General features: G+C 37.2%; 1 protein-coding gene across 1 annotated transcript in view; it reads right to left on the reverse strand.

The window, feature by feature from the left end:
• Nucleotides 1-1017: 1017 nt before the first annotated feature.
• LOC150108606 (uncharacterized) overlaps nucleotides 1018-15533 on the reverse strand; it is a 271872-nt gene continuing 257356 nt past the window's right edge. Inside the window, exons 15-16 of the mRNA XM_090390490.1 lie at nucleotides 6057-6185; nucleotides 1018-1103 (exon numbers count right to left, since the gene is read on the reverse strand). Coding sequence (XP_090246616.1) covers nucleotides 1018-1103; nucleotides 6057-6185 — 215 coding nt within the window. The remainder of the gene's footprint in view (nucleotides 1104-6056; nucleotides 6186-15533) is intronic.

Here is a 15533-nt window from a genome sequence, read left to right on the forward strand (position 1 = left end):
TGTATTAATTGTAACAACTAATGAAATGAAATGTAGACTACCATCAAAATAATGCACCTACTGGCATGTAACACTTTTGTAGTCTGCTGCACACATTTATTATTACTATTTTTTTTTAATGTCAATTAATTTACAGTTGAACTGTAGATTTTGGATGGATGATGCAAGAGTTATTCTTCCCAGCACTTTTAGTATGCTTAATTAAAAATATTGTGCAGTTGTTATATGAAACTGGACACTTATAATTGAAATCATACTGTTATTTGTTAAATTTTAATAATAACTGAATGATTTTTCAATTTAAATGAGAATATATTATAATAGTCAACATACTCATACTCACACACAAATGGAATTTTGAAACATTTTGAAATAAAAGTTTCAAGATAAGCTTCTATATGATGGAAGTCTATATTTAATACAAAAATACATTTTAGGAAGCAAGTATTCAGATACAGTAAAACTTGATGATACATTATCGAGTCCATCACAATGATAGCTTACCCAACAATATCTGGAAATTTTACACAATCAAAAATTTGCTTCTCTGTCTTTTTTTTTTTTTTTGTTCTCACAGAGCAGAAATAATTTGCTTGTGCTATTATTATTATATTTGTATTTATTCCAAATTGAGTTCTTTAAAATTTAAATTTCTTCACAGAGTTATTTATATATAACATACAATATCACAGAAATCAAAATTTGGAGCATCACAATAATTACACTAATCACATTTTGGATAATTTCACATACATTTCAACTTTTCACATATAATTAACAATTTTGCAAGATTAGCCTTATTTTCAACCCTGAGTATATACACACACACACACACACAATTAACTTTGGTTACGGATGTCATTTGGCATCATCACTAGCATAAACTAGGCCAGTTTTTTCCTGTAGAACTAAGATACTGCCCATAATGGCAACTTCACATCTGCACACAGAAGTAAGGCACAAGATGGCATTACAGTTGGCAGGCATGAGCAACAAAAATGGACAGTGGAAGTGGCATCACATCACTGTACATAGAGTACATATTCTTCCTGGTGGACAGGTTCGTGGCATGTGCTCCTGATCAGCTTTCCTTCTTACTTTTTCTATGGAAAAATAACATTTAATTGGCTTCATATTTAAAATACTATTTTAATTTTTGGAAAGCTTTTTTGTTGGGTTGAGCAGCATATACAACTAGTACACAAGGAATTATATTCATGATTTCATCCACATTACACCAAAGTATATGCTAATAACAGTAATAATAGTTAACACATCCCTTCTCATGGAAGATAGTATATATCCAACCCATTTCAAAAAAAAAAAAAAAAAGCCTACTGTCTAACTACCAACCAATTGCAATCACCTCAATCCTGACCAAAATAATGGAGAAACTTATCAATGGTCAACTTCTTCACTATCTAGAAGCTCACCAGTTAATCAGCAACCACTTAGCCTATGTTACTCACCACTAGCCATGTGCCATGGAAAGGTTTAGAGAAATGTGTACTGTTGCCCTTGACATTTCCAAGGTATTTGATCATGTTTGGCATCAAGGCCTGCTTTGCAAACTACCTTCCTTGTCTACCTGCCACCCTATGTAACTGGATAACCAGTTTTCTCAGTCATTCACTGCATGTCATGGCGGATGGCACCCTCAATTTGAGCTTTCCCACCAATGCAGAAAAAGTACCTCAGGGCTTCATTCTCTCACTTACCCTCTTTCTCTTATATATAAATGATTTACTCTCAATCACCACACATCCTATCCATAGCTTTGCTGACGATAGCACTCTCCACTTATCCTACTCTGACAAATCATGTGGTTCCAGACATCCTTTACATCAAGATTACCTTAAACACTAATCTCCATACCATCTTTCAGTGGGGCAAGGATAACCTAGTCACTTTCAATACCAACAAAATGCAGTCCTGCCTTTTCCCTCACTTTTAAAATTTAAATTGTAACTGACACCAAATGGTCTTACATGGTGGTGCCCTAGCCAGACTTCTCTAAATTAATTTTGTAGTTTTCCAATCAATAGAGGGTGTCATTTAAAGACATTAGGTGCCAGTTATAATTTAAATTGTTTCTACAATTACTTAGTTTAGTGCTGTGAAGTGCTGTGTGTTTATCACAGTTATCATTGTGCTCTGATGATGCTCAGCAAAAAACCAGTGAAATATTAGTAAGTTTAATGAATGTATTTTTTTCCTCTTGGTGTTGGTTATACCATTAAGCATTATTATGTATTACTATTCTCTATGTTTAGGACCCCTCCGAGAAAACAGCTAGAACTTTAGACGTTACAGAAATATAATCTGCACACTGTTTTGAAACCTCATATCAAATTAGCTGTTCTTATCTGCTACTCCCCCCCCCCCAACTCTCAGGTCCAGATATAAAGGTTTCCACATGCTTGAAACTTATCTTATAACAAACAGTCTAGAATATCTATCAATAACCACCTGGAAGAATAGAAGAAGCACACAGCACACAACCACAGTTATGATCAGTCAGGTGTAGCAGACCATGCTGTGGACACTGTACAGAATCAAATGGGGACAAATATTATATTTCACCACAGTAAATGCAAATGATCCTTAACCAGCACTTAAGTCTAACTATGCAACTGCTGAATTTCCCTACAGAGTGCTCCAGGTGAGAATTATGACAGTATATCTGGGAAAAGGTTGAGAAAAACTGCTAAGAAGAAATATAGGAAAACAAGCTTGATTCTCGCTAAATAAAGAGTTATCAAGACCAGATTTTTAATGCAAATAGTTGAGAAATCACTGCTTGCATTAATCACTCAATGTGCAAAGACTGCACATTGTATTGCTGTAATGATAAAAAGTATGTTGACATGTAATGAGCATCTATATCAATGTTCTGTGCCATTAGGAAAGCTCTTCAAAACACTACAATTACATGGGACAAACAGGACATTCTACAGAGCTATATGTATACCCTATAATTAAGTTTTAAGTCAGCAGCTAGAAAGTGAAGGATGTATAAGAAGATGGTTTGATGTAAATGAGGCAATGGCACATGCTATCTTTTAATACAACATTCCTTCATAGTGTGGGATCCATATAAGTCCATATGGATCCCACACTATGAGGAATATTGTATTAAATCTGATATACTAAACTCATTCTTCACTTTATGCAGGTGATGATGTTACACTTATAGACATATACAGAGTGATCCTAAATAAATCCACTGAATTATATTGAATAATTGCTTAAATAATTTGGCATGAAAATCAGCAATAAAAAGACAAAAACTAGGAAAATTGAGAGAATGTGGAAAACATCAACTGCATCTTCAATGAACAACCTGTAGAACAAATAAAACATTGCAAGCTATTTTAGGAACAATTTCCAGTGAAGATAGCAAATTAAATGTTTAACTTATTTATTAAAGATATTTCATGTGGACTGATTGGAGATATTCAAATATTTGCTGATGATGCAAAGTTAGGTAGAATTATCAGGAGTAGTGAGGATGTTACTTCTCTACAGGAAGACTGGAATAGACTTTTAGCTTGGACAGATGAGTGGAGTTGCAGTTTAAATATTAATAAATGCAGGGTGTTACAATGTAGGATAAAGAGATGTACTTCAGGAAGCTGAGATTCAGGATGGGGTGATAGTAGACAATAAACTAAAGCTCCAAGGGCACATCGCAAGTGTTGCAAAGACTACACAACTTGTTGCTGCTATGATAAAAAGTACATTGACACGTAGGTATAAGGAAGTGATGGTGCCTCTATATAAAGCATTGGTCCAATCATGCATGAACTATTGTGCTTGAATTTGGTCACCTAGTTTTTATTGTGATGTGGAAACACTAGAGAGGGTCCAAAGAATGCTCTTCCTTACCAACATTCCAGAGTGATATCAGGACTCTGGAGTGTTGGTTATGAAGCATTTGAGGGAGTGTGGATTACAGAGGGTGAACAGGAGGAAAAGACAAGATATGATAGAGACTTTCAAGTTAGTTACGGAATTCTATAAGATCAAATTATAAAAAAGAGTGGATGTTAAGATGGAAAGAATGATAGGCCATCCCTAGAAGTTGTATAAAGATATGGTGAAGAAGGGGTGTGAGGAGTAGATTTTTATGTGGAGAGTTGTTGGCAAGTGTAAATAACTTCAAAGTTCATTATGATAGACATGTTGCTGTTTGAGTGCACCTCCCACAATGAGTCAATAGACTCATCATGGGAGACCCACTCAAACACCATGTAGGTTATCAAAATAATAATAAAAAGCATTGCTGGCATGGTGGAGAATCCTTGAATTATTTGTATGCAGAATAATCGAAAAAAGTAGACAAAACACTAAACTGTCAGTATGCAAGACGCAGTGGTGTAGCTAGAGCTTTTGCCGCCAGGGGTGGTCCTTGAGTTTTCTGCCCCTCTCAATACACGCCAAAAATATACTATAAAAAGTCAAAACAACGTATAGGGAAATAAATTAAAACACTATGTTTATTTTTGAAGTAAAACTTTAATTTCAACATTCTAAAATGTTATTTTTCTTGCTTTTCTGTTAGCAAAATCGTCGATGACATTGGCAAAGTCTATTTCATAATAATGTAGGTAATTCTTAATCTATTTTATTTAGAAACACTCCTCTCACAACTAGCAACACTTTCCGAGGAAAATTTGGTAGTATTACAATATTTGGAAATGAGTTCTCGAGACTGTATTTTAGAATTAAAGGTTCAAAGTGCTGCCCGGGACAGATCGTCCCCTCCACTCCTCCCTACCTATGCCTCTGGCAAGACAGTATTGAAACTGATTGATTGAGTTTAATGAGCTGATTGGACCAGAAATAAATTTAGAAATAAAGCAGATGAGTAAAGACTAGGGGGCCACAGATATGCTGTCAGGAAATTAAGGGTGCTGAACAAGACAACTAATGGACAGGTGAAGCACAACATGCAGCCTCTTCCAGTCAATTGTCAATTCTGCACTTTCTTTTGTGATTAACTTGTTTCCAGTGAAAGGCCTCTGGTGAAAGTAGTGTGTATTCCTGCTGCAAAGGGATTATTGCCTAGTTGTAGGAAAGGCTAACTAGATTATCTAGGTAACAGATGACTTTTGATTTGATTGCTTGGTAAAACACATCTTTCTTATTCAAGGCCTGAATGGAGGCCAAGCTTGTTTTCCAGAACACGCTTGGCCTCAATTCAGGCCATGAGAGATTTCTGGCTTCTTTCCTCTCACTCCACATGTGGTTCAAGTGATATCCTTCAAGGTCATGCCAACCACACTATACAGATTCAGAACCACATGTGGTTCTGAATCTGTACGAAATCGAACGATTTCGACTTATTTGCCTGGTTCGGGCCTGTCAAATGTGTGCAAAGATGTCTACATGTATAAGGCACTAGAGAAGAATAGAGATCTGCAAGTTGTCCACACTGCACACAAGAGTATACAAAAGAACATGCAGATAGATTATTATGTCTGTACATGAATGCTAGGAGTATCAGAAACAAAGGGGTAGAGTTTGCTGCCTTGGTCAATACATTGGGACCTCAGATTGTATGTATTAGTGAGACCTGGCTATCAGAATCAGACATACTAACTGGTATCGAATGTAAAGGATACAGTATTTTTTAGGAAGGATAGAGAGGATAGGAGAGGAGGATAGTCATGCTGCTAATGATTTTGGAAGACCTGAATCGAGTTAGAGTTGAGACCTATGACTTTAATACTACTATTACCAGTATTTCATGTGGAAGTGAGTTTCAAGCTATCTGGTGTAAGGTGGAATCTAACAAGATCAATTACATAATCGGGTGTTGTTACAAACCTGGTGGATCAGTCGCTAGTGATGAAGAAATGCATCAGCATATAGAAAAGATGAGCATGAAATGAGTAATCACAATGGGAGACTTTAATTACCCAAATATTTACTGGGTAGCAGTTGAAATGTAAAAAATAATATTGAAATAATCTTGAAAAATTTTCAATGATTAAATTGTTGTGACTAATATTAATGAAATTTTCACAATGAAATATGATATGCAAAATTACCTGCTATATCTCTTTTATCTATGTCAGTGAGAGCTTCAAATAGATCTTTAAGAGGGTTTCGAGAGGACGGTACACCATGCAACCAAATTAACAGCATCCGATAACCATGTTCCTTATAACTGGATTTTCCTTTTGAGATTAAAAAACAAAACAAAACAAAACCAAATATCTTTTCATTTATAAATATAAATGAGAATATTTTGTTTCTTCTTAAGGAACCTTTGTAAAATTACTATAATTATGCAAAATTTTACATAATAAGAAAAAATTATTTATCCATAGTCTATTAGATGGTGAGCATATCCCAAGCTGTAGGTTCAAATCCTACCATTATACATAGATGTCTATGATTGTCTTTAGGTGGTAGATGAATTTCATCATTTGGTATAAGACCACCATCCAGCTTATTTGGCTCAAAAAAGTACCCCATTTGATTTCTAGAGCAGGGTTTGGATTAGGCAAAAAAATAAATAAAAATATAGAAAAATAGTAAAAATTAATAAAAATAGAAAATTAATAAAAATTAATAAAAATAGAAAAGAAAAAAAAACACACCCATGGTACCAATGTGTCATAGTTTACAACCCTTCGTGAGTGAGAGTGACAACTATACAATAAGACTTGGATGTCTTAACAGCCAAAAAAAGTTTTAATTAAATTTTCTTTATAAAAAACATTTACTTAAAACTTTTTTGACTGTTCAAATTGCAACAAGGAGTTCATTTGTGAAACCTAGGTTAGCAAATGCAAAATTATATAGCACATAAATCATATTTAATATAATTGCATTTTTCTGAATCACTTATTTAAATGAAATACTTTAGCATCAATCTATTCAAAAGTGGTATGGAAAAGAGGTCATCATTTAAAACCTCATGAGTGACAAAATACAGTATGAGGGAAATTATGAAACAATTACAGGAAGAATGAAAAGAAGAGCTAGAGGGAAAATTGTAAGTCTGCTGCCACTGTATGATAGAATTATTATTATTATTATTCAGGCCTCCACAGAGTCAAGAAACTCATCGTGGGAGGACCTTCCTAGGAAACACAAAGTCTATCATACCCCTCCTTGAACTTATTAACCATTCTTGTTCTCATCACTCTATCAGGCAATGCATTTCATGGTTCAATCACCCTCCATGAAAAGAAACCACTCCTCCTCTTGCTCACACCTTCCTTTCATAACTTCCAGGGATGTCCCACTTTTCATCACAAATTCCCACTGTTCCACCAAATGAAAGAACTCTCCAGTGTCAACCCTGCCTCTCAACAGTTTAAAACTCTTCATCATATCACCTCTCCTTCTTCTATCCACCAAACTCTGCAGCCCACATTCCCTCAGCCGATCCTCATAACTAACATTGCACAGTTCTGAAACAATCTTTGTTATTCGCCTTTGTACCATTTCCACAGTTGATTTATCCCCCCTTCAAATCATGGGGACCAAATTTGAGAACAACAGTCTAAGTGTGGTCTGATCAGGTCTTATACAATGGAATGATAACTCTTTTATCTCTGCAGGTCAGCGTCCTTCTCATTATTGCAGCAATACTTCTGGATTACTGTTTAAGTCTCTGCTCTGGTAAGGAGAATGAAAATAGAGAAAAATAGTTCTGTTGCATAAAAGAGACTCCAAGAGAGAGGAAGCAAATTACAGACTAGTCAGTATCTCTGGAGTGGTTGTGGTAAGGTGCTGAAAAAGCTAGTTAAGAGGAAGAATTAATAAAGGTAGTGCAGTTTTGTGAAGGAACAGTCCTGCATTAATAATTTACCTACAATTAAGCTGAATAGTCAATTATAAATCTCGTATAGGTACTGGCTAAATAATGGTTAATGCAGGCTCCCATGAAGATTCCCATATAATCATAGTAATAATAAGCTTCGAAGCTTCTGCAGGGTAGGAATGTTGGAATTTAATCTTTCACTGAGGCTCAGTTGAAAATTCATAAACCCAGCATACTACTTAGCCCCAGAGTTGATATCATGCTTAATCATAATGAAATCTGAATAAAAAAAATAAGAGTGTGGAAGCCTTGAATGATTGTGAAGTTTTTGGAGATGGTCTTGATTGGGAGGATGAATGGCAAGTAAGAGTGGCTAACTTGCAGAGAGAGATAGGTGAGCTGAAAGAGGAGGTGGAATGTCCTGGGAATGGCATGAGAAGTATGAAAGATGAGATTAGGCGAATGGAAGAGATGAATATGAATGCAAGGTGAATCAGAGTTATGGGAATAATAGAGAGGAGAGAATAGAAACAGAATGGAATTATAAGGCAGGTGATTATAACAGGCTTACATATCAACTTGGGGCAGCTCCATGGAGGGTGGAATTGGAAGGCCAGGATATCATTAGTGCTTGAAAAATTGTGAAGGAATATTTGTTAGCAGCAATAATAAGCTGTATTCCACGAGTGAAGAAAACGACACAATTTGGTGTAAAGTGGATGACAAACAATATCAAACAGGAACTGCAGGTGAAAAAGAGATTATGGAAGAGATATAAGGAGAGGGGTAGAGAGCAGACGCATAAAGAATATAAGACTCAGCCCAGGATAGTGACTAGTATTGTGAGGAAGGCAAAACTGGAATATGAGAAGAGATTGGCACTAAGATCCAAAGAAAATCCTTGGGTATTTTTTAGCTATGTGGCCATTTGGAGGAGAAATGATTGTGGAAGAATGACATTGTGGGATAAAAATGGGAATAGAGTGACTGAGGCAGACGACATAGTGAAGTTGTTCAATGAACACTTAATTGGAGTATTTCATCCTGGAAAAGTAGGTTTTAATACTAGAGGGATAGAGCAGGTTCGAGGTTTAGAGGTGCAAGAGGAGAGTGTGTTCCAAATACTGAGTACTCTCGATGTCAGTAAAGCTTTAGGACTAGATGGTATTTCACCACAGTTTTTGGGAGAATGTGCTAAAGAACTGACACCTCCTTTGATCTGGCTTTTCAATGAAATTGTTTGTCATCAGTAGTTGTTAAGGTCTTGGAGAAATTAGAGAGAGACCATATACAATGCTGGACAGATGAGAGTAATCATCTGTCCAACATTGTATATGTTGGACAGATGATTACTCTCATCTGTCCAATGTTAAATGTTGTCAGATGAGAGTAATGTTATCTGTGAGAATCAACATGGATCTGTTAAGGGGCGCTCTTGTTTGAGTAATATGATTGCCTTTTACAATAAAGTGACAAGAGCAGTTGATGAGCGAAAGGCATATACTGCCCATGTTTTTGGATTGCGCAAAAGGCATTTGACAGCTTGCCACATGATAAGCTGATATTTTAGTTGCCGCACATTAGTTTAGATGTCAGGTTAGTCAACTGGATGCAGGATTGGCTGTCTGATAGGCATCAGAGAGTTGTGTATGGTGGGGCAATATCAAGGAGACAGAAGGTTACAAGTGGGGGTCCCACAGGATTCAGTACTGGGACCTGTATCGTTTAACCTTAATATCAATGACATTGTCAGTGGATTGCAGTGGGATATTCAATTGTTTGTGGATGATGTGAAGCTGGGAAGGGTTATTAGTAATAGTGCAGATGTAGTAGTCCTGCAACAGGATTTGAATAAGCTAGACAGATGGGGAAAATGAATGGGGGTATCGGTTTAATGCAGCAAAATGTACTTCAGGTTTGGGACACATCAAGTGGGACACTGCATACTCTATTGGAGGAAGTAGGGGAGACAAGCAGTGGTGAGCTATGGAAATTTTAACAAAGGACTCGCATTGTCGAGAAAAAAAAAACATATTTCACACAAAAACGTTTATTAATACAGCTTGTGTACAAATTTCAATCAAAAAGCATGGGGGGGGGGAACAATCAACCTGCAAAGGATATCATTTTTAAACAAATATTTCATGATCTAAACATGAAATATTTGCACACAATCAACTGTGTTAATTTATCTTACTTAAGAAAAACATTTTTTAACTATCAAAATATAATAAGAGTGCAATCTTTTATAATCTTTTATAAAACATTTGATTGGCCACTGGTTTTACCATACGATTGGCTACCAGACGGGAGAAGGGTAAAGATAGCGCATGCGTTTATTTTATTTTCAAACTTGGGCACATTCGTTATAGAGGAGTTGAAACAATAATTCCAAAATCTATACACTGCCAAATAGACTAATTTTTGTTACGTTACCATATGAGTTTCTAGTTTAATATGTTTCAAAAATAAAAAATAAAAAAGTAAACAAGAAGAACAAGGGATTCGCCAATTTGAGTAAAATTTAACAAAGGGCTCGTGCGAGCCCCTTATAGCTCACCACTGGAGACAAGAGATCTGGGGTTGATGATTGATAGAAACTTGAAATTCAGGGGACATATTGCAAAGGTGATGAAGGTAACACAGAGGATTGCAGTAATGAGAAGGACGCTGTCCTGCAGAGATAAAAGAGTTATCATTCCATTGTATAAGACACTGATCAGACCACACTTAGACTATTGTTCTCAGATTTGGTCTCCAATATTTTAAGGGGATAAATTAACTGTGGAAATGATACAGAGGCAGATAACAAAGATGGTTTCAGGACTGTACAATGCTAGTTATGAGGATCGGCTGAGGGAATGTGGACTGCAGAGTTTGGTGGATAGAAGAAAGAGAGGTGATTGAGACTTTAAAACTGTTGAGAGGTGGTTACAGAGTTGACACTGGGGAGTTCTTTCGCTTGGTTGAATAGCAGGAAGGAGTGATGACAAGGGGCCATCCCTAGAAGTTACAAAAGGAAGTTGTAAACAGGAGGGTGAGGAGTGGTTTCTTTGCATAGAGGGTGGTTGGGCCATGGAATGCATTGCTTGATAGAGTGGTGCGAGTGAGAATGGTCAATGGGTTCAAGAAGTGGTATGATAGACTTTGTGTTTCCTAGGAAGGACCTTCCACAATGAGTCTCTTGACTCTGTGGAGGCCTGAATAATAGATAATCCCATATCCATTACGTAACTGCATCGTTCAAGTATCAAGTGAAATGTATTTCCCTTGTAAATGAAAAACACAGAAGTAATTTTCAATTATCCACTGTTTTTGGTTTTCCAACTATCCTTTTTTTTTTTTTTTCTATAAATGAAAAACATGCCATTTGGCTATGCTATGTAGTTATGTTTTATTTCACTAATTATCAAGGAATCAAGGATACATTAAAAGCATTTTACAAATTTTAGTAGCCAAGTACCCAAGAGGTCACTTAGGTGTCTGACTGGATATCTGGGAGAGGACGTCTATAAAGCCTTTTAAGGAATGTGGAGAACCCCATTAGTACTAAGGTATCTACATCAGATACAGAACAAATGCGGGGCTGGTTGGCCGAGTCGTTAGCATATCCGCTCTCCAGCCGAAAGGCTGCTGGTTTGAATCTCACCATGGGCATGGATGTTTGTCTGTGAAAATACTAATGGTGGTGGTGATTGGCAGTAGATGGCGTTGGTGGGGTGGTAGAGATGGAGAGGTAGAGCAGGTACCCTCCCCGATGAGTCTATGGACTCCCTGGAGGTGTTATGTAATAATAATAACAATGATACTGAGCAGCAGACATAGGAGAGCTGTGGTTCCATTGTATGAAGTCCTGATCAGACCACACATGGATAAATGAAGGAGATAAATTAATCTTAAAAGATAACAAAATTGATTACAGGACTGTACAACGTTAGCTATGAGGATAGACTGAGGATATGCAGACTGCAGAGTTTGGTTGATAGATGGAAATGTGATATGAATGAGACATTTAATTTAAACCATTGAGAGACCGTTACAGGGTTGAAACTAGGCAGTTATCATTTGTTAAATCAAAAGGAATGAGCAAGGACAAGGGAACGTAGAGGGTGAGGAGATGTTTTTTTTTGCTTAGATGGTCATTAGGCCTTGGAATGCATTGCCTGATAAGGTATGGAGAACATAAGGACTTATCTGAATACATTTGACTTGTTTTTGATTTGATTTGAAAGTATTTTCAAATCAGAATCAGATAACTAGAGTTTATTAGGGTTATTAGTGTTACTGTTATTAGGTTATTAGGTTTATTAGAGTTACTGCTGGACTTTGTCAAGCCCAGCAGTATCACATTTGCTGAACTTTTTCACTTGGTCAAAGGCATTTGACAGGATACCACATGGAATTCTATTATATAAATTGAAGAAAATAGAGACAGATATGAACATGGTGACTACATGAAAGGCTTAGGTGCCGTTCATTATTCATAATAATGCTTAATAGTATAACCAACATAAAGAGGAAAAAATACATTTATTAAACTCACTAATATTTTGCTAGTTTTCTACCCAGCATCATCAGAGCACAATGATACTTGTGACAGGCACACAGCAGTAAACTAAGTAACTGTAGAACAATTGAAATTGTAACTTGCACCCAATGTCCTTACATGGTGCTCTCTATAGGTTGGATAACTACAAAGTTAATTTAGAGAAGTCTGGTTATTACGGCTACAAATTGACTTTGTAGTTATCTAATCCATAGAGGGTGCCATGTAAGGACATTAGGTGTCAGTTATAACTTAAATTGTTTCTACAATTACTTAGTTTAGTGCATGGACTGTCACAGGTATCATTGTGCTCTGATGATGCTGGGGAGAATATCAGCAAAATATTAGTGAGTTTAATAAATATATTTTTTTCTTCTTGGTGTTGGTCATATTATTATTACCCCAAGACCTCATGGAGTCTCATCTGGGAGGTCCTTTTATCTCTCTCTCTCTCTCTCTCTCTCTCTCTCACTCACACACACACGCACACACACACACACACACACACACACACACACACACACACACACACACACACACACACACACACACACACACACACACACACACACAGCACATCATACCGTGTCTTAAACACACACAAAATCCTTGCAGACACCACACTTTCAGGAAAGGCATTCCAATCATTCACAACTCTGCACGAAAAAAACTTGCCTCTCACACCCTCTTTATACAGTTTCCAGGGATGACCTCTGGTTCTCCCACTATTTTCTGTAGAACTTTTCCAGCATTGATCCTATAACAACCCCTTACAACTTTAGGTCTCTATCATATTTCCCCTCTTCCTCCTGTCCACCAGACTCTGCAAATTACATCTTCTCAATCTTCCCTCAAAACCATTAAGAATTAATGACTTATTACTCATTATAAGCTTTAATAAGGCCACATTTAGATTACTGTGCACAGATCTGGTCACCTGGATTCTTTGGGGAAGTGAGTGACCAAGACTGTGATGGGTCTGTGGAATGCGTTTTTTCAAGTCATGGTAGGAAGGGAGAACATAATTTCACATATTCACAGATTTGGTTGCCTCAATTTTCAGGAAAATAGCTTTAATATAATCAAAGTTTATCATAAGTTTGGAATATTGGAATATTTGGAATATCTACAAAAGACTGGGAGAATGTGGAAATTTTGTAAAAGTATCATTAGAAAGCATACAAGAACCAGATTATTTGCTTGGCAGTGAGGGTAATGGTGAGTGGCATGGATTACCAGAGGCAGTTGTGAGTGCTTTGTCAGTGAATGAGTTGAAGAAGATGATAAGGAATGTGTGAATAATGTTTAGTGCTGCCACCTCCCAAGATAAGTCTTGTCCTCACAGAGATACCAAAGAAAATAATAAGGGATAAGAGGTCTGACATTTCAAGAACTCATTGCAAGAATGATAAAGCATATTTGCCTCAATTTTCAGGAAAATAGCTTTAATATAATCAAAGTTTACCATAACAGAGATGGGGGTTGACAGAAGAGAGCATAACAACAGGAATAGAAGTTGCTGGGTACAGCATTTTTCGGCAGGATAGGAAGGGTGGTGGTGGAGTACTGCTTATGATAAGTGACGACCTATGTCCTCTAAGAGTGGAGGCTTTGGAAGACTGTGACACTAATGATTTTGAAAGCATATGGTGTGAGGTGGAGGTGGGCAAGACAGGATACTTAGTGGGGTGTTGCTACAGACCAAGGAGCACAGCGGGTGGGGACCACGGGATGTTGAGACAGTTGAGCATGGCAAGCAAGAAGAATGATTGTTATGGGAGATTCTAACTAAAGCAGTATAGATTTGGGAAAGGAAGATGCATGTAACAATAAGGGAATGGAATTTCTAGAACTGTTAAGGGACAAATGTCTTAGGCAACATGTAACAGAGGGAACAAGAAGTTCAAGAGTTTTGGATCTGGTATAGCATCAGAAGAGCTGATAATAACTGAGATGACATCTCTCCCACTAGTTGGAGAGAGAGAGAGAGTGACATTATGGTTTTGACTTGGAAAATGAATAGACATGCAGGAGTATCAAAGAGACGGGAACGTATGTGGAATTATAAAGCAGGTGATTATAATAGTCTTAGACGTCAATTTGGGGAAATTTCGTGGAGGGAGGAATTGGAATGCTGGGATATCATTAGTGCTTGGGAAATTGTGAAGCAGCAATGGTAAGCTGCATCCCATGAGTGAAGAAGAGGACACAATTTGGAGTAAAGTGGATGAAAAACAATATTACACAGGAGCCACATGCGAAAAAGAGGCTATGGAAGAGATATAAGGAGACAGGTGAAGAGAAGATGCATGAAAAATATAAGACACAGGCCAGGAGAGTGACTAGTATGGTAAGGAAGGTGAAACTGGAATATGAGAAAAGATTGACACTTAGATCCAAGGAAAATCCTAGGGAATTTTTTAGCTATGTGGCCAGTAGGAGGAGAAATGACTGTGGAAGAATGACATTGTGGGATAAAAATGGGAATAGAGTGACTGATGCAGAGGACATAGTGGAATTATTCAATGAACACTTTATTGGAGTATTTCATCCTGGAGGAGTCAATTTGAATACTAGAGGGCTAGAGCATGTTCGAGGTTTAGAGGTGCAGGAGGAAAGTGTGTTCCACATACTGAGTACTCTGGATGTTAGTAAAGCTGTGGGACTGGATGGTATTTCACCATGAGTTTTGAGAGAATGTGCTAAGGAACTGACAGCACCCTTGACCTGCTTTTCAATGAAAGTCTGGCTGTGGGAAAGGTGCCCATGGAATGGAAAGGAAAGTAAGATAGTGCCATTGCATAAGGGCAGTAGCAGACTGGAAGTGCCTAATTATAGGCCAGTTTGTGTGTCATCAGTAGTTAGTAAGATCTTGGAGAAAGTAGTGAGGCACCGTATACAGCATTGGGCAGATGAGGGTAATGATATTTGTGACAGTCAACATGGATTTGTGAAGGGGTGCTCTTGTTTTAGCAATATGGTAACCTTTTATGATAAAGTTACAAGAGCAGTAGATGAGGGAAGCGTATACTGCTGTTTTCCTAGACTTAGCAAAGGCATTTGTCAGGGTGCCACATGATAAGCTGATATTGAAGTTCCAGCACATGGGTCAGGATGTCAGATTGGTCAACTGGATTCAGGAGTGGCTGTCTGATAGGTATCAGAGAGGTGTGTATGGTGGAGCAATATCAAAGAGGCAGAAGG

This window comes from Typopeltis vanoorti, chromosome 3 (genome assembly GCF_054136105.1).
Source record: "Typopeltis vanoorti isolate ZY-2024b chromosome 3, IOZ_Tvanoo_1.0, whole genome shotgun sequence".
Classification (NCBI taxonomy): domain Eukaryota; kingdom Metazoa; phylum Arthropoda; class Arachnida; order Uropygi; family Thelyphonidae; genus Typopeltis; species Typopeltis vanoorti.